General features: G+C 36.4%; 1 protein-coding gene across 1 annotated transcript; it reads left to right on the forward strand.

Annotated features, from left to right (window-relative positions):
* The first annotated feature begins 320 nt into the window (after positions 1-320).
* LOC132558161 (serine/threonine-protein kinase 17A-like) lies at positions 321-18,683 on the forward strand. The gene is made up of 7 exons (XM_060222694.1): positions 321-454; positions 10,127-10,339; positions 11,162-11,300; positions 13,572-13,698; positions 15,400-15,448; positions 17,663-17,842; positions 18,085-18,683. Exons 1-7 carry the CDS (start codon positions 321-323, stop codon positions 18,602-18,604), a joined length of 1,362 nt encoding a protein of 453 aa, XP_060078677.1. The 3' UTR covers positions 18,605-18,683.
* The last annotated feature ends 688 nt before the right edge of the window (positions 18,684-19,371 follow it).

The raw sequence follows: 19,371 nt of genomic DNA on the forward strand, positions 1-19,371 counted from the left end.
GTCTAGACACACGGGAGCTGAACATTACTACAAATTGAAATAGGAAGACATCTAAGTGGCTTTGTTCGAACAAGGTGACCTTAACAAGTAGGACAAAACATGAATTTTGTGTTCAGCACTTTCTTCAGTTTCTAGTCATTGCGACAAATCTTTGGAATTTAAAGAATCCGTGAACAATTGCGACAACGAAATTATAATAAATCAGTAAATTGATATATCTCATATCGTTTCCATAATGATCAAAACTGCTATAATGTCGACAACTGCGGTAGACTAGGACATTGTGGATAGATGAAGAAGTTAAATTTATAAAAGCAGAAATGAATGGACTTCACGGTGTCCATTATCACAATAGCGTCGACGGATTCCCCAAGGATTGTAAATACCAGCCCAACACGGCGATTGTGACCGGCGCCCTCGCTGACAAGTATGACGTCCAGGGAGAGATCGGCAGGTGAGTACTGGTCTTTTAAGTCTGTGTTGCTGATGTAACGCTGTTTATTAACCCATTGCAGTAAGACCACTACCATAGACGTGTGACCATCAATAATATTACAGGGTTTTCCATATGATCAAAGAAGCCTGTCAAATTGGCCGGCGACCAGCTCTTATGGAAAACCCTGATATTATAAAATACCCACTTTTCATATATACATATATATATATCTTAATAGTGAATGTTAAATATTATTATTGATAAAATGACATACTCCTATGTCACTAATATTTGTTTTTGATATTTGTTGTCATATGCAAGAGTTGTACTGTCCTGCAGGTAAAATCTGCTAAACTATAAAAAGTGGAAGACACGTATGTACTCCACACAGATAGGATGGATGTGTGATAGACTGAAACCTCTCCTTCTGAAGATCTTAGTGTTTTGTCTCTACTTATAACTATAACAGATGAGAAAACAAATACATACTCCACACAGATGAATACATAACTGTTTATATATACTGAAACATCTATCACTGAAGATATGAGTATTTTGTTATACTTAATATTATAACTGTATAAGATTGAGTGTACTTTGGTTGGTCACACCTGGTGATATCTGTGTTCACATTGTACCCGGTACATAAGGGATCATATGACTCCTTCAGTTGGGCTTTTGTAAATGTAATTATTGTTTGTCGAGAGAAGAATTAAGTTTGGTTACATACTTCCTCATTTTATTTGTCAGAAATAACTAATTTTACCTATGCATGCCACATTAAGATTATGGCATTGTTGTCCTCAAACCAGTGTTGTCTTCAAACAGGATAATGCCGTCAACGTCAGCTGCATTTAACAAACTTACATGTAAACTTACAAGTATCACTTATTACCTTATTTCTCAGCCCAAGGAACACATTCTATGAATAATTATCAAGAGAATATGAAAATGAAAGCCTCAAGCTCACATCCAAAGATCTGCGACAACATTTATATAAATGTCCTTTCTTTGATATTACTAACAGGAAGCCAAACCAGATCTACATTATAACCACAACAGTGGTAGATTACAGTAAATGAATACTGTTCTCACAGTCCTTTATAGCAAGGTTCTGCACCATGCTATGCTTTTAAAATTACCTGTTGATACAATGTAATTCTTGACAACTCCTTTTTTTTAATCAACAGGTTATATTTTTCATAACAATAAAAAATACTGGCAGTTATGTTTGTTGTTTCTTCTCTTTTTATACGCCGCCGGAGGCAGTCATATATTGGCATCATCTTCTCCGTCTGTCCGTACGTCCATTTCTTGTGAACAAAATCCTCCTAAACTAATCATCAGATTTTCATGAAACTTGCTCAATGTCACTACTACAATGGGTAGATGTGCATGAAAGGGCAATTTTTTGGTTCGTTGATTTTTGTAAGATTTATGCCATTTTCAACTTTGTATCTGTAGCTTGCTCATAGTGGAGCCTTGTGAACGCAACTCCTCCTAAAATAATCATCATATTTTCACGAACTTGCTCAATGTCACTATTACAATGGGTAGATGTGCATGGAGGGGTGATTTTACGGTTTTTCTTGACCTTGATATTTTGTGGCTGTGTATATTGTGTCCAGGGCACTCTTGTTGACATTTACCAAGGAAAGACTAATAATTAGTCACTGATACTTGTAGTTGGTTGGTTGGTTGACAGGTTTTCTGTCCCCTCAACTCCTTCTGTGTCCAGGGATCATCTCACAGATGAACATCAGTGTTATAGCATTGTGTGATACTTGGTACTTCTGAATTTCTTACTCTATTTATGATCAAAACAAAAAATATCTATAGTTGTGTATATTCATGTGTTTGTTGTATTTATTTATTTACTTAGCATCAGTATATATTTTTAGAATATACATAAGAATATGAAACTTTCAATAGATATTTGTATTTGGTTATATTTCCTAAGCATTTGGCTATCATAAAATCCAAGGGAGGGCACTGATAAAGTTAATGAAAAAGTCCATCAAATTATTGGAGTGTTAGGTGTTATCAGATAAAAATGAGAGCATGCTCAGCCTATATATATAAAATAACATTGTCAGACAAAGTCTTGGGCATTGAAAAACCTCAGTGGAGGGAGATAGTTGACAAATTGGCATCATCAGATGTTGTTAATGAGTAATTCTTGTATAATCATTAACTGTAAGGGGGGGGGGGGGTTTTGTTAGTATATTCTATAGCTGGTACAGCTAGTTGACGTACAGTTTATTCTATAGCTAGTTAGCAATAGTATATTCTATAGCTTGTACAGCTAGTTGGCAAATGGTATATTCTATAGCTGGTACAGCTGGTTGACAGATAGGATATTCTATAGCTGGTATAGCTAGTTGGCAATAGTATATTCTATAGCTAGTACAACTAGTTGGCAATAATATATTCTAAAGCTGGTACAGCTGGTTGACAGATAGTATATTCTATAGCTAGTACAGCTAGTTAGCAATAGTATATTCTATAAATGGTACAGCTAGTTAGCAAAAATATATTCTATAGCTAGTACAGTTAGTTAGTAATAGTTATTCTATAGCTAGTACAGCTAGTTAGCAATACTGTATTCTATAGCTTGTACAGCTAGTTGACAATATTATATTATATATCTGGTACAGCTAGTACCATTGGATACATGGGATAAACAAAATGTTTCTATTAGATTTTGTAATGATATTATATAAACATTGCAGTTAAAAAATCCTTCCAAGTTTGGTGGTAAGCCTGGTGTAAAGATCATAGAGCTAAATTGTCTAATATTTAATGTAGTGCTATTGATTAAGAGTATCAGGTAATGACCACGACACTGGTTCACGGTATCGTGTGTCAGTCACCGTCTTGGACAGTGGCCACTTATCAGAAATGACAAGAAAAATAGTTCTATCAGGTAGATTTGTGTTGTGGAATATTACACTATTGATCTTGTCATTGCCAGAAACATTTCAACACCAGCACGGTAGAGTGGGTTTGTAATTGTATAGTCTTCATATCCATGTACAGTGTTATATTAACAGTAACTTGTAAACGAGATACTACGATAGTACATGTGGAATTAAGAAACACTGGATAGAATGCTAGTAAACCGGCGAAAATTAATCAATTATAGAGAATACCAGGAGTATTTTATATTATGTGGTAAAAAAGATTTCATAAAAGTAATATGTGCAGAATCTTTTAAATTAATAATATAACTCATCCTGAGGTTGGTAATGATGTTACTTTATGTTGTATTAAATAATAAAGGCAGTTTCCATTATTTGTTATAATTTTCTGTTTATTAAAGATATTTAAGATATTTGTGTTATTGTTAATGGAGGACAATTACCTTGAGACATTTATTTTTCTTTTTATAAGCCAACTTGTTGTATACATTTTAATTGAAGACTTCCAGCTTAACCTCACATACTTTACAACATACCTTTTTTTAATGTTGACATTTTCCTGATCTGTTAATTGAAATAGACCTACAATCATGTCATGCCTATTGTCAGTTGACATCCAGCTCTGTAAACATTGGAGTTTATTTTCATAGTTCATGCTCCACTGGAGATTTTAAATGTCTCTAAAAATGTGTTCATGTACATTACATATGAAAACCTTTTGCGTGATACTTCATCGCTACACACCTGTACTGGGTATGGTCAGTATATATCACTACACACCTGTACTGGGTATGGTCAGTATACACTACTACACACCTGTACTGGGTATGGTCATTATACACTACTACACACCTGTACTGGGTATGGTCAGTATATATCACTACACACCTGTACTGGGTATGGTCAGTATACACTACTACACACCTGTACTGGGTATGGTCATTATACACTACTACACATCTGTACTGGGTTTGGTCAGTATATATCACTACACACTTGTACTGGGTATGGTCAGTATATATCACTACACACCTGTACTGGGTATGGTCAGTATATATCACTACACACCTGTACTGGGTATGGTCAGTATATATCACTACACACTTGTACTGGGTATGGTCAGTATATATCACTACACACCTGTACTGGGTATGGTCAGTATATATCACTACACACCTGTACTGAGTATGGTCAGTATATATCACTACACACCTGTACTGGGTATGGTCAGTATACACAACTACACACCTGTACTGGGTATGGTCAGTATACACTACTACACACCTGTACTGGGTATGGTCAGTATATATCACTGCACATCTGTACTGGGTATGGTCAGTATATATCACTACACACCTGTACTGGGTATGGTCAGTATATACTACCACACACCTGTACTGGGTATGGTCAGTATATATCACTACACACCTGTACTGGGTATGGTCAGTATACACTACTACACACCTGTACTGGGTATGGTCAGTATATATCACTACACACTTGTACTGGGTATGGTCAGTATACACTACTACACACCTGTACTGGTTATGATCAATATACACTACTACACACCTGTACTGGGTATGGTCAGTATATATCACTACACACTTGTACTGGATATGGTCAGTATATATCACTACACACCTGTACTGGGTATGGTCAGTATATATCACTACACACCTGTACTGGGTAAGGTCAGTATATATCACTACACAGCTGTACTGGGTATGGTCAGTATATATCACTACACACCTTTATTGGGTATGGTCAGTATACACTAATGCACACCTGTACTGGGTATGGTCAGTATATATCAATACACACTTGTACTGGGTAAGGTCAGTATATATCACTACACACCTGTACTGGGTATGGTCAATATATACTACTACACACTTGTACTTGGTAAGGTCATTATATACTACTACACACCTGTACTGGGTATGGTCATCATACACTACTACACACCTGTACTGGGTATGGTCAGTATACACTACTACACACCTGTACTGGGTATGGTCATTATACACTACTACACATCTGTACTGGGTTTGGTCAGTATATATCACTACACACATGTACTGGGTTTGGTCAGTATATATCACTACACACTTGTACTGGGTATGGTCAGTATATATCACTACACACTTGTACTGGGTATGGTCAGTATATATCACTACACACCTGTACTGGATATGGTCAGTATATATCACTACACACCTGTACTGAGTATGGTCAGTATATATCACTACACACCTGTACTGGGTATGGTCAGTATACACAACTACACACCAGTACTGGGTATGGTCAGTATACACTACTACACACCTGTACTGGGTATGGTCAGTATATATCACTGCACATCTGTACTGGGTATGGTCAGTATATATCACTACACACCTGTACTGGGTATGGTCAGTATATACTACCACACACCTGTACTGGGTATGGTCAGTATATATCACTACACACCTGTACTGGGTATGGTCAGTATACACTACTACACACCTGTACTGGGTATGGTCAGTATGTATCACTACACACTTGTACTGGGTATGGTCAGTATACACTACTACACACCTGTACTGGTTATGATCAATATACACTACTACACACCTGTACTGGGTATGGTCAGTATATATCACTACACACCTGTACTGGATATGGTCAGTATATATCACTACACACCTGTACTGGGTATGGTCAGTATATATCACTACACAGCTGTACTGGGTATGGTCAGTATATATCACTACACACCTTTACTGGGTATGGTCAGTATACACTAATGCACACCTGTACTGGGTATGGTCAGTATATATCACTACACACCTGTACTGGGTAAGGTCAGTATATATCACTACACACTTGTACTGGGTAAGGTCAGTATATATCACTACACACCTGTACTGGGTATGGTCAATATATACTACTACACACTTGTACTTGGTAAGGTCAGTATATACTACTACACACCTGTACTGGGTATGGTCAGTATATACTACTACACACCTGTACTGGGTATGGTCAGTATACACAACTACACACCTGTACTGGGTATGGTCAGTATATATCACTACACACTTGTACTGGGTATGGTCAGTATACACAACTACACACCTGTACTGGGTATGGTCAGTATATATCACTACACACTTGTACTTGGTATGGTCAGTATATACTACTACACACCTGTACTGGGTATGGTCAGTATATATCACTACACACTTGTACTTGGTATGGTCAGTATATACTACTACACACCTGTACTGGGTATGGTCAGTATATATCACTACACACTTGTACTTGGTATGGTCAGTATATACTACTACACACCTGTACTGGGTATGGTCAGTATATATCACTACACACCTGTACTGGGTATGGTCAATTTATGTTACTAAGGACATGTAAATACTATAGTTTGGCCTCTTGTTTATAAATTGGTGTTTTCTCACACATTTCAATTCTTGATCTATTTATATATCTCACTGAGCTCCTTTTCTTTAAATCCTTTTTGTCTGAAAGGAAGAATTTGAAATATGGAAACTTAATCTTTTAGCTGTTAAAGTCACTCTCAAATCTTTTAATATGTAAATCTGTTGTTAGTTGTAGACTTGATAGATTGACTTTAATTACCTGACTTTTGGACTGGACATGATATTTTAGAGAGAAGAGCTTACTTATGTGGTACAAGTATACTGAAGGAATTAAAAGTTTTGGTATTGTTAAGAGACACCTTAAGAATGTGGCCAAGTCAATATTGGCCTTTTAAAGGTGTGACGGGGCAGTGGTCAGGTAAAGCCAGTGTCCGGTATTGACCAATACCTGATTAAACTGATCATTTGATCCCTGTAGACTGGACATGTACTATCTGGACTTACTCTACTGACACAAACAGTGCTGTGGAAACTTTCTGATAAATTTCCACACATATACTGAGCATTATTTAATAGAAGTGTTTGGGACAACAGGGCCAAGATAATTAAACTTAAAGTGTTCAAAAGTTTGTTGAAGAAAAGAAAAGATGAAATTAATTCAGAAACAAAATACAAATAGTTTCAAATTTCATATAATTTCCTTCCAAAACAATAGGAATTAATTGAAGATTTTTGTATATTGCAATATAATTGAGTCTGGTCTTTTTTGTCTTGTCTTACTGCAGAAAGAAGGGCTGTCTCTACTAGCCAAAATATTTTATTTTCCCAAAATTGAAACAAAATCAAAGAATATTTTCCAAGTTTTTGCAGAAAATCCTCTTAAAAAAGAATATGATAACACAGGCTGCAGTATAATTAAGAAAGAAAAAACATTGACATATCATGCAGAAGAGATCAGATAATGAAATGATAAACATGTTTATTGTATTATTTATATATAGTAACATTCAGAAACTACAACTATCCTATGTTTGAGATATTGTTATCTAACCTTTTATATCCTTATTCACTAGCAGTCTGTTATAAATGATATTTTAAAGGTGTGTTTGTGCGTGGGTTGTGTCCCTTTGTCACCTTCATATTGTGTAATATGATGCAGATATAATCTTAGATGAGTCACAGGTGAAGAATGCTAAAGATTTCGTGTCCAGTGTATGTACCTGTATACATGTGTAACTGTCTCTGAGAAAACAGGTTGTTTACAATTTAATTTTGCAAGTATATCATTTCAGACTAACAGCTAGTTAACATTTGTTATTAGAAACAAAAGAAACAATTAAAGATTGTCTATTTATGGCTCTGATTATTAAAAGACTCGCAGCTGAATGTGTATCTCGGTCAGTTACTGTATTGTGAATTAAAATATGAGAACAGCTAGAAATGGAAAGGTATGTTAAACTAGGTGTATGTTATATAGAGAGTTTATATAATGTATGTTACATGGAGTTACAACCTGTGTGAGTAGTTCAGAGAAAACACGATGAAATCTACACCAATCCTAAAACAGCAATTTGTTTGTGTTTAAGGTTACATGCCTAAGTTCACTGTGATTCATGAATTTAATACCAGTCAGATTTTTTGTTTATGAAGGCGTCTTAAATTTTGAAAAAAAACCTACTTAATGGTTAAGTTTACCATATAAGGTAAAGTTTACCTTATAAGGTTTGTTTACTACCAGTATTTAGTTGTTTATATTGAATTGGCTCCTAATTTTGCATCTTCGGATCTGAAATAGTGACATTTGTAATGATTTGTTTTCATAAGAATAGAGAGAAAGTGTTAATTTATTAAAAATATGTATTCTTAAAACTTTTTTATTCCAGGATTTTATGTTACAATGATTAAAAAACAAACTTTAGAACAAATCGGAGGTGTGTATTGTCTTAATTTGGAAAAAGTGATTGGCAAGGTTTCAGAATGAGAAATGACTGAAAACTATTTGGGTTTTTAGGTACATCAGAGTAGAGATTGAAAGGTGACTGCCTGGGTTTCAGACAGTAGAGAGCTCAGTAGAGATTAGAAGGTGATTGGCAGGTTTTCAGACAGTAGAGAGCACAGTAGATATTAGAAGGTGGTTGGCAGGGTCCCAGACAGTAGAAGAGCACAGTATAGATTAGAAGGTGATTGGCAGGGTTTCAGATAGTGAAGAGCACAGTAGAGATTAGAAGGTGATTGGTAGGGATTCAGATAGTGAAGAGCACAGTAGAGATTAGAAGGTGATTGGCAGGGATTCAGATAGTGAAGAGCACAGTAGAGATTAGAAGGTGATTGGCAGGGTTTCAGATAGTGAAGAGCACAGTAGAGATTAGAAGGTGATTGGCAGGGATTCAGATAGTGAAGAGCACAGTAGAGATTAGAAGGTGATTGGCAGGGATTCAGATAGTGAAGAGCACAGTAGAGATTAGAAGGTGATTGGCAGGGATTCAGATAGTGAAGAGCACAGTAGAGATTAGAAGGTGATTGGTAGGGATTCAGATAGTGAAGAGCACAGTAGAGATTAGAAGGTGATTGGTAGGGATTCAGATAGTGAAGAGCACAGTAGAGATTAGAAGGTGATTGGTAGGGATTCAGATAGTGAAGAGCACAGTAGAGATTAGAAGGTGATTGGTAGGGATTCAGATAGTGAAGAGCACAGTAGAGATTAGAAGGTGATTGGTAGGGATTCAGATAGTGAAGAGCACAGTAGAGATTAGAAGGTGATTGGTAGGGATTCAGATAGTGAAGAGCACAGTAGAGATTAGAAGGTGATTGGTAGGGATTCAGATAGTGAAGAGCACAGTAGAGATTAGAAGGTGATTGGTAGGGATTCAGATAGTGAAGAGCACAGTAGAGATTAGAAGGTGATTGGTAGGGATTCAGATAGTGAAGAGCACAGTAGAGATTAGAAGGTGATTGGTAGGGATTCAGATAGTGAAGAGCACAGTAGAGATTAGAAGGTGATTGGTAGGGATTCAGATAGTGAAGAGCACAGTAGAGATTAGAAGGTGATTGGTAGGGATTCAGATAGTGAAGAGCACAGTAGAGATTAGAAGGTGATTGGTAGGGATTCAGATAGTGAAGAGCACAGTAGAGATTAGAAGGTGATTGGTAGGGATTCAGATAGTGAAGAGCACAGTAGAGATTAGAAGGTGATTGGTAGGGATTCAGATAGTGAAGAGCACAGTAGAGATTAGAAGGTGATTGGTAGGGATTCAGATAGTGAAGAGCACAGTAGAGATTAGATGGTGATTGGTAGGGATTCAGATAGTGATCTGATCTGAAATGTCTGTAACACAAATTAATGGTGAGAGGTAAAACATGAATGTAACAATATCTGTTAAATATTACAGAGGAAAGTTTGCTGTGGTGAAGCGCTGTGTCAACAAAGAGAATGGAGAAGTGGTGGCTGCAAAATGTATACGCAAGCGACGGCGAGGGAAGAGCTGTCGCGAAGAAATTCTTCGTGAGGTGGTTATGTTAGAGATGGCTCTGGAACATCCAAGACTAGTGGACCTCAAAGAAGTATTTGAAAGTCCAAGTGAACTCATCCTCATAACAGAGTAGTAAGTTCAAAGTGACCTTGTCATTATACTGGACCTTGAAATGTAACTGTGACCTTGACACTTTATGTCACCTTGATACTATATGTGACATTGACACTGTACACGACCTTGTCACTGTATGGGACCTTGGCACTTTATGTGACCTTAATATTTACGGTGACCTTGTACAATATCATGGCTTTGAAATTGATAAAACACTGAACTTGACATTATACTATGGCCTTGATGCTTATCACAATATGATACTGTAACCATGACACTATACTGTGACTTTGACACTATATGATGACCTTGACACTATACTTTGACATCATATTATGACCTTGACATGATACTGTACATTGACACTATACTGAAACCATATCTTTATATCATTATGTAGCTTGATGCAGTACTGTGAGATATTTGAGTTTGACTGACTTGCAAGGTCAACAGGGTTCAGAAGGTCACAGCAGGGGTCTTATGAGCTGAACAATTTGTTAACACCTATTGAATTAGGAAAGGCCAAGGGTCATCATATTTGACCAGTAGCCTGCTTAGATTATAACCCTGACAAATTCTCAAGGTCACAATGGGGAAACATGTTGAAACTTATCAAATTTCTTCAGATTAATCAAGAGGCCAAAGGTCATGTTTGGCCAATGGCTGGTGGTAATGGGGATCAGCATTAAAGACTCGGATCAAAGTTGAAAATTAAATGTTAACCTTTCAAAAGCTTGCTGACCAGCAGCTGGTCAAGGATATCTCTGTAATGTTTAAGTGAAAACCATTTTCTCATGAACTGTTAATAAGAGAATTCTAAATGTCTGGATTATTTTTTAGTTGTTCAGGTGGTGAGCTGTTCACAGAGTGTGTGATTGAGGAATCGTTCAGTGAGAAGGATGTTGTCCACATGATGGTTCAGATTCTAGAGGGACTTGTCTACTTGCATGAGAAAAACATTGTCCATCTCGACCTTAAGGTAAGATTTAATTCCTCATACAAAAGAAATGTTTAGCTCAACATCTTCAGATTTTGTTTTTTCAGCTGGCCTCTCTTGTAAAGCTTATGTTTTCCTCCCAAATGTTCAGTGTTGGTTTCCAAATGTTACTTTTTGGTGTAAGTGTTGAAAGGCATCAGTAAACTTCTATATAAGTGTACAAGGGTATGAGGGTAAAAGGGTACTGAGAGTACGAGGGTACTAAGTGTATGAGGGTACTGAGGGTACAAAGGTACTGAGGATACAAAAGTACAAGGGTACTTACAGTATCAGGGTGCTGAGAGTACGAGGGTACTAAGGATATGAGGGTACAGAAGGTATAAGGGTACATAGTACTAAGAGTACAAGGGTATGAGAGTACTGAGAGTATGAGGGTACTGAGAGTATGAGGGTATGAGAGTACAAAGGTACTGAGGAGAGGAGGGTACTGAGTGTACGAGGGTACTGAGGGTATGAGGGTACTTAGAGTACAAGGGTACTGAGGAAACAAAGGTACTTAAGAGTACAAGGATAAAATGTACTGATGATTGCTGTCAGGACTTACTGATTACTTCCAGAATTAATTATTTTTTGGGAAAAGGTCTTTTTCTTTTTAAACATTTTTGACTTCAACTTTTTGTGTCAATCTAATTTAATCAAATTAAATGTGATGTTTTTAGTGCCTGTGTTGACAGCAATAACCTCCCCTTCAGATATCATTATATTGGGATATAGATTCTGTGGTAACATGTCCTGATACTCATCATTTTTTCCATTATAGCCCTTTAAGCCATTGAAGACACATCTTCTGATTGTATGATCAGTATTATTCACTACCCAGTATATAATGTCTCCAACTTTAATTCAGTACAAATTGAAGGGTGATATGTTGTTTCCCTATGTCCATTTTTCCATGAGAAAAATGATAAAAAATGATATAGCTGTGTAATGTGCATAATCCCCACATTGAGCTTTTGATTTCTCACGAAAAACAACTCATTTTACCAGTTTTAATGGTTTTCTAGTTAATGCTATATTTTGGACTGAAGCATGTCATAAATGATGAGAGGCCCATTACGGTATAGTGATAAACCAAACTTTTGTTAAAAGAGGGGATATAGTATTGAAATCAATACCGAGATTTTGTCCATGCATGTGGCAGTGCCATTATAGGAAAATTTAATGTGAATTGCATATATTTCCTCAACGGTTTTGGTTCATATTCACACCATAATTGCATCGACTTCTACACTTAATAAATTTCAGTGGTCATTGGTTTAGGTTAAAGGTCAAAGGTCGCACTTGATGGCTGAGATTTGAACAAGATATCTGACAAACAGATTTAGTTCATGTTCAAACTATAATTTCAGTATCAAGCTCTGCATCTGATATAATTTTGATGGTCTAACTGTCATAGGTCAAGTTTGAAGGGTCAAAGGTCAGACTTAGCGATAAGTTTAGAAATCAAGATTCTGTAAAACAATATTTTTGTGGGGCTATGTAGTTCAAACAGGTCATGGACAGATGAATTGAAGGGTTAAGAGAACTCATCAAGTCAAATCCCCTAAAATTAGTGATTTCGCATTATAAGGATCAGGGAATATGTGAGTTTGAACCCCTGCTCACAGTATTGTATTTACAGAAACCATCACATATTCTAATTTATCACTAAAATGTTGATGTGAAATTAGATATTTTAATATGAGGAAGGAAATTTCAGCAATGTTTCAGAAATGATATTCCATAAGGAAATTAACATGTTTTAAACAAAGCAATAGAAGATTTTTCTTTAGTGTGATCAGATCTACACAAGGTTTGGCCAGATCTACACAAGGAAATAAGATAAAATATGACACCAACGAACTCAAATTTATGGATAGAATATGACACCAACAAACTCAAATTTATGGACAGAATATGACACCAAATGAAATTTTCTCTTGTCATTGTGTTCTTATGACAAAAATGGAAAGTAGTAAGGACTAACTTTGAAAAAAGTTGAGAAATAGGGGGTGTGGATATCTGAGGAGACATGGTGTAGAGGTTACCTATGTAACCATAGATTTTCTTATACTTGTTAGTTATATGATAGACAGAATATTTCTCTTGTGGCTATATTGATTACATTTGTTGAATAATGCAACCACAAGGCTGATGTTACATCAGAATACATAATACAGTTTTGCAAAAATCCATGTGTAAAGTTGCTAGATCAAACATATCACATCCTCCTCATATTGTTTTTATTATTGTGATCAATTGATGTATTTTCAGCCTCAGAACATTCTGCTAACTAAACCCTTCCCACAAGGAACCATAAAGCTGTGTGACCTTGGTTTCGCCTGTCTTGTCAACACTGGAGAAGATATACGTGATATCATCGGCACACCCGACTATGTTGGTGGGTAACACTTGGAGATAGAATATTATATAAAGTAAATTGTCATCACTGTATAACCATATAAAATAAATGCGATTTATATCAGCCATGAACGCCGGGAGCCATATGTCTTTCTTATACATATCCATCGCGTTTATGCATCAGACATGAACATACTGATACCAATGAGCCTCTCTAATAATAGTTATATCAATATGTATGAAACACCTACATAACAGGTGCAAAACATATACATGATGCATGTATCACACAGGTAGTACAGATCTATGTTACAAATTAGCAAGATACACGCAGAACACATGTAGGACACAAATATCACACAGGTAGTACAGATCTATGTTACAAATTAGCAAGATACACGCAGAACACATGTAGAACACAAATATCACACAGGTAGTACAGATCTATGTTACAAATTAGCGAGATACATGCAGAGCACATACAAGATACATGCAGAACACATACAAGATACATGCAGAACACATACAAGATACATGCAGAACACATGCAAGATACATGCAGAGCACATACAAGATACATGCAGAACACATACAAGATAAATGCAGAACACATGTAGGACACAAATATCACACAGGTAGTACAGATCTATGTTACAAATTAGCAAGATACATGCAGAGCGCATACAAGATACATGCAGAACACATACAAGATACATGCAGAACACATACTACAGACATACAGAACACATACAAGACACTTGCAGAACACATACAAGACAAATACAGAACACATACTAGACATGCAGAACACATACTACAGACATACAAAGCACATACAAAACACATGCAGCACACATACAAGATACATGCAGAGCACATACAAGATACATGCAGAACACACACATAATACATCCAGAACACATACTACAGACATACAGAACACATACAAGACACTTGCAGAACACATACTACAGACATACAGAACACATACAACACACATACAGAACACATACAAGATACATGCAGAACACATACAGGATGCATGCAGAACACACATGCTTAACACATACTACAGACATACAGAACAAATAAAAGACACTTGCAGAACACATACGAGATACATGCAGAACACATACTACAGACCTACAGAACACATACAAGATACATGCAGAACACATACAAGATACATGCAGAATACATACAAGACCCACGCAGAACACATACTACAGACATACAGAACACATACAAGACACTTGCAGAACACATACAAGGTACATGCAGAACACATACTAAACACATGCAGAACACATACTACAGACATACAGAGCACATACAAGACACATGCAGAACACATACAAGATACATGCAGAGCACATACAAGACATTTGCAGAACACATACAAGACATTTGCAGAACACATACAAGACACATGCAGAACACATACAAGACACTTGCAGAGCACATACAAGACACATGCAGAACACATACAAGATTCATGCAGAACACATACTACAGACATACACAACACATACAACACACAGGCAGAACACATACTACAGACATACAGAACACATACAAGACATTTGCAGAACACATACAAGATTCATGCAGAACACATACTAGTCACATTCAAGACATATGTATGACACCTTGAGGACACATGTACTAAAATGTAGAACATGTACACAACACTTCATAACTATGTTGCTTGATTTGAACGGATATTATTTTCTGATTTCAGCACCAGAAGTTCTGAGTTATGAACCTCTTGGTCTCTACACAGATATGTGGTGAGTACATATTGTGTCCTTTATCGTCTGATAATTTCTCAGAATTTCATTAAATCTGAAAATGCTGTTGTGGTTGTATTCACACATGTATTTATGTTTACACCTTTGTACATGTTCACACCTTTATACAGTAAAACATGAATTAGTCGAAGTTAACGCGACCAAATGAAATATTTGACTTAGTCATGTCTATAAATGGTGACCTTGTGTATCGAAGATTGACAACTATTTCATCGGTTGTTTACCAGATAAGTGTCTTGTAACATGGCATGACAGTAATGAATAAGTAACAAATAAATAAAAACATTTCGTAATTTTTTACACTAGCATTATCTTTTAGTTAGATAAACAGTTATAAGTACGAATATAAAACAAAACATGTAAGGCGAAATACTCGTCATTGCAGCACACTCTGGTGGATACACAGCAATGTCACGGAAGCATAACTTAAAAAGAATAAACACTGTAAAAGCATAATTACATAAAAGTAAAATTTGGGTATGTACATGTATATCCATTAATTATACAGTCGAAACTTGTTATCTCGAAATACGAAGGACTGTGGAAAATATTTTGACTTAACCCAAATTTCAACTCAAATGAAGTGTATAAATAAGGTTGATGATGTCAGTTTCCTAATGTTGATTACAGTTGTATGAAGTAGGTTTATGATAGCACATATACAGTGTAATTTAATCTGTTATTTGAAATGGCAGTAAATATACAAATGAATTCATCCTACTTTTCCTTATTTGTACTCAAGTCGTTTCGTCCTGCACACTTGTAAAATACACTTTCTGACCAAGCACATGCACATCATTTATTTTACAGAATGACAATAGAAATGCTGTATGAAGCTACAGATCATATCAATATGACTTTATTATGAATAAGTAAACATATGGTGGTACTAGAAAGTTTTTACCTGTTACAGAAACGCTGTACAGTCACTAGATTTAACAAATCACACACAGATACAGACTCTAGTCTTATCTGTGAAAAATGCTTTCTGTGCTTTATTGTCCTAATACTAAATCTGACAAAGTGTCCGATCACAGTCCTGTAGTAAACAAGCTCAAAATAAGTTTCTCTCAGAATTGTGGGAATCAAATATCATCAAAAAGTCTGTACTGTTTTGACAGTTTTTATTGTTCCGGAAGACACACACAACAAAGCTAAATTTTTTCATGTTTTGTGTAAACGTGCTACTTTTTTAACATGCAGGTAAATCACTTCTACAGGATGGTGACACTTATTAAGAAGCCAAACTTTAATTGGATAATTAAACTGGTAGTTAGTCAGCAAAAATCAAGTGTTTTGTGAACAATGGACCGAGACACTGTAATAAGCCATGTGTTATGCACAGGTGACTTTCTACTTTGTGTATGTATTGACCAATTTCATCAGAAGACATGCCAATGTTTTGACAAAAAATAATTTTGAGACAATGAATGACTTTTCCCTTGCTTTACAATTGAAGAGACTGAAAGATCACTTTGACTCAACCAAAATTTCGACTCAGTGAAATTTGAGTTAACCAAACTAAAATTACAAAATTTAGGAGGAAAAAAATTGAGACTTGAAAACGATTTTGGCTTAAACGAAATTTTGACTCCAGGGATTTCGAGTGAGTTTCAACTGTATTCAAACTCGTAAACACATGTGTCAATGACATCTACATCTCTAGTTTTTCTTTTGGTTTCTGGCAGCCATGCCACGAAAAAGCAAACAAAACATAGCAGATTTACAGTTAACAGACTAAGGTGTACTTTGTTTAAAGTTTGGTCGCCCAATTCAGTATAAATTATAAAGTTCACCTTTGCACTTGCGTAAACACAGGGATTAATGTTCGATTGAAAATTATAATATGGCTAGTTAAAACAGATATGGCTGACCGTTCACATTAAGTCATTCAGACAAAAGCTAGGAATTTTTACCCGAGACAAGGTGATGCCTTGTTGTTTGACACACAAAAAAAGAAATTTTGTTAGAATTTAGAAGGGATGGACCATAAAATATATTTGACACTAACACATTATTTGAATCATCCATGTTTAATTTACTAAGATAAATAAGAGAAAAAAATTGAGAACAAACAAAACATGCAACTTATCCAAAATATTCATTCAAGCGTTTTCCGACACAAGTGAGTTTTACTGTATGTATTGTCACTTGTAATTAGGAGATAATTAACACATTATTACACCTTTCTAGGAGTTTGGGAGTCTTGACATACGTGATGCTGACAGCCTGCTCTCCCTTTTCTGGTAAGACCCAGAATGAAACATTTCTCAACATATCCCAGGTAAACCTCGACTTCCCTGACAATCTCTTCTCCAATATCTCACCTGGAGCCCAGGACTTTATCCGACTCCTGCTGGTCAAGGAGCCCAGGTAAGTTATGATAAACAGGAGTAGGTGACTTAGTCAAGGTTAGTTTATGGAAGGGACAGATAACTTACTCAAGTAAAGAAAGAGATATGTAACTCATTAGGGCAGGTAACTCAGTCAGGTTTTAGAGCTGGTAACTCAGTCAAGGGTAGGGACTGATCACTTGGTCAAGGATAGGGGCAGGTAACTCAGTCAAGGGTTTTGATTCAATTTATTGACTTATTGATTCTTTGCTCTATTTACAGTGAAAGGTTAACAGCAAAGCAGTGTTTAGAACACTCATGGATAAAGAGTGCCAATGTAGAAGGCCCACTGCTCGCTTCCAGCACGGTGCTTCACACAGAAAGCTGTTCTGATCCAGCAGGCTCATGTGAGTCTCTTCTGAATGAGAGCTGTAGTGACTCAGTCAGCTGTAGTGACTCAGCAATGAAGAGCGAGGATGACAATGAAGATGACATTGAAAACAGACTACTGAGTAGTGCACAGCTCAGTGGCAAAAACTCTAGTGAAATCTGTGAAAACAAAAGCGAAAATAAAAATGAAAGAACAAAATCAGAGGGCATGGAAAACCTATACAGAACTCGACTGGAAATTATACCTACAAATGTTATGTACAGATGCAATTCTTCAGATGATAGCAAAACCACTGAAGATTCAGACTTTGATGAGGCAAAGAAAGTTCATATGTGTTGCTCCACAGTGTGCCAATCTTCAGATAAGCAGGATGTCAATAGCAACAATGGCAGATCACCCACACATATATGATACTGACCAACTCTAGTTGTCAAGGGTAACGCCCTCACCTATCCCAGGTTATAGTTGTAAAGTGTAACACCAACACCTATCCCAGGTTATATTTGTAAAGTGTAACACCAACACCTATCCCAGGTTATAGTTGTAAAGTGTAACACCAACACCTATCCCATGTTATAGTTGTTAAGGGTAACGCCCTCACCTATCCCAGGTTATAGTTCTAAAGTGTAACACCAACACCTATCCCAGGTTATATTTGTTAAGGGTAACGCCCTCACCTATCCCAGGTTATAGTTGTTAAGGGTAACACCCTCAGCTATCCCAGGTTATAGTTGTAAAGTGTAACATCAACACCTATCCCAGGTTATAGTTGTTAAGGGTAATGCCCTCACCTATCCCAGGTTGTAGTTGTAAAGTGTAACACCAACACCTATCCCAGGTTATAGTTGTTAAGTGTAACACCAACACCTATCCCAGGTTATAGTTGTTAAGGGTAACGCCCTCACCTATCCCAGGTTATAGTTGTTAAGGGTAACACCCTCATCTTTCCCAGGTTATAGTTGTCAAGGGTAACACCCTCACTTATCCCAGGTTATAGTTGTAAAGTTTAACACCAACACCTACTCAAGGCTATAGTTGTCAAGGGTAACACACACACACATCCAGGTCATAGTTGTCAAAGGTAATACCCACACATATTCTGTTAATAGTTGTCAAGGGTAAAACCCATGCATATCCAGGTCATAGTTGCTAGGTAACTCACATATCCCAGGTTTAAG

Source organism: Ylistrum balloti, unplaced genomic scaffold (genome assembly GCF_031769215.1).
Source record: "Ylistrum balloti isolate Yb309-2 unplaced genomic scaffold, AGI_CSIRO_Ybal_v1 Utg370762, whole genome shotgun sequence".
NCBI lineage: Eukaryota > Metazoa > Mollusca > Bivalvia > Pectinida > Pectinidae > Ylistrum > Ylistrum balloti.

Bases quoted from the DNA above. Each gene is read 5' to 3' on its own strand.
- LOC132558161 (XM_060222694.1), top strand. From the start codon at position 321: ATGAATGGACTTCACGGTGTCCATTATCACAATAGCGTCGACGGATTC. The intron at 455-10,126 runs GTGAGTACTGGT...TAAATATTACAG, and splicing joins GTCCAGGGAGAGATCGGCAG to AGGAAAGTTTGCTGTGGTGA. The intron at 13,699-15,399 runs GTGGGTAACACT...TTCTGATTTCAG, and splicing joins CGGCACACCCGACTATGTTG to CACCAGAAGTTCTGAGTTAT.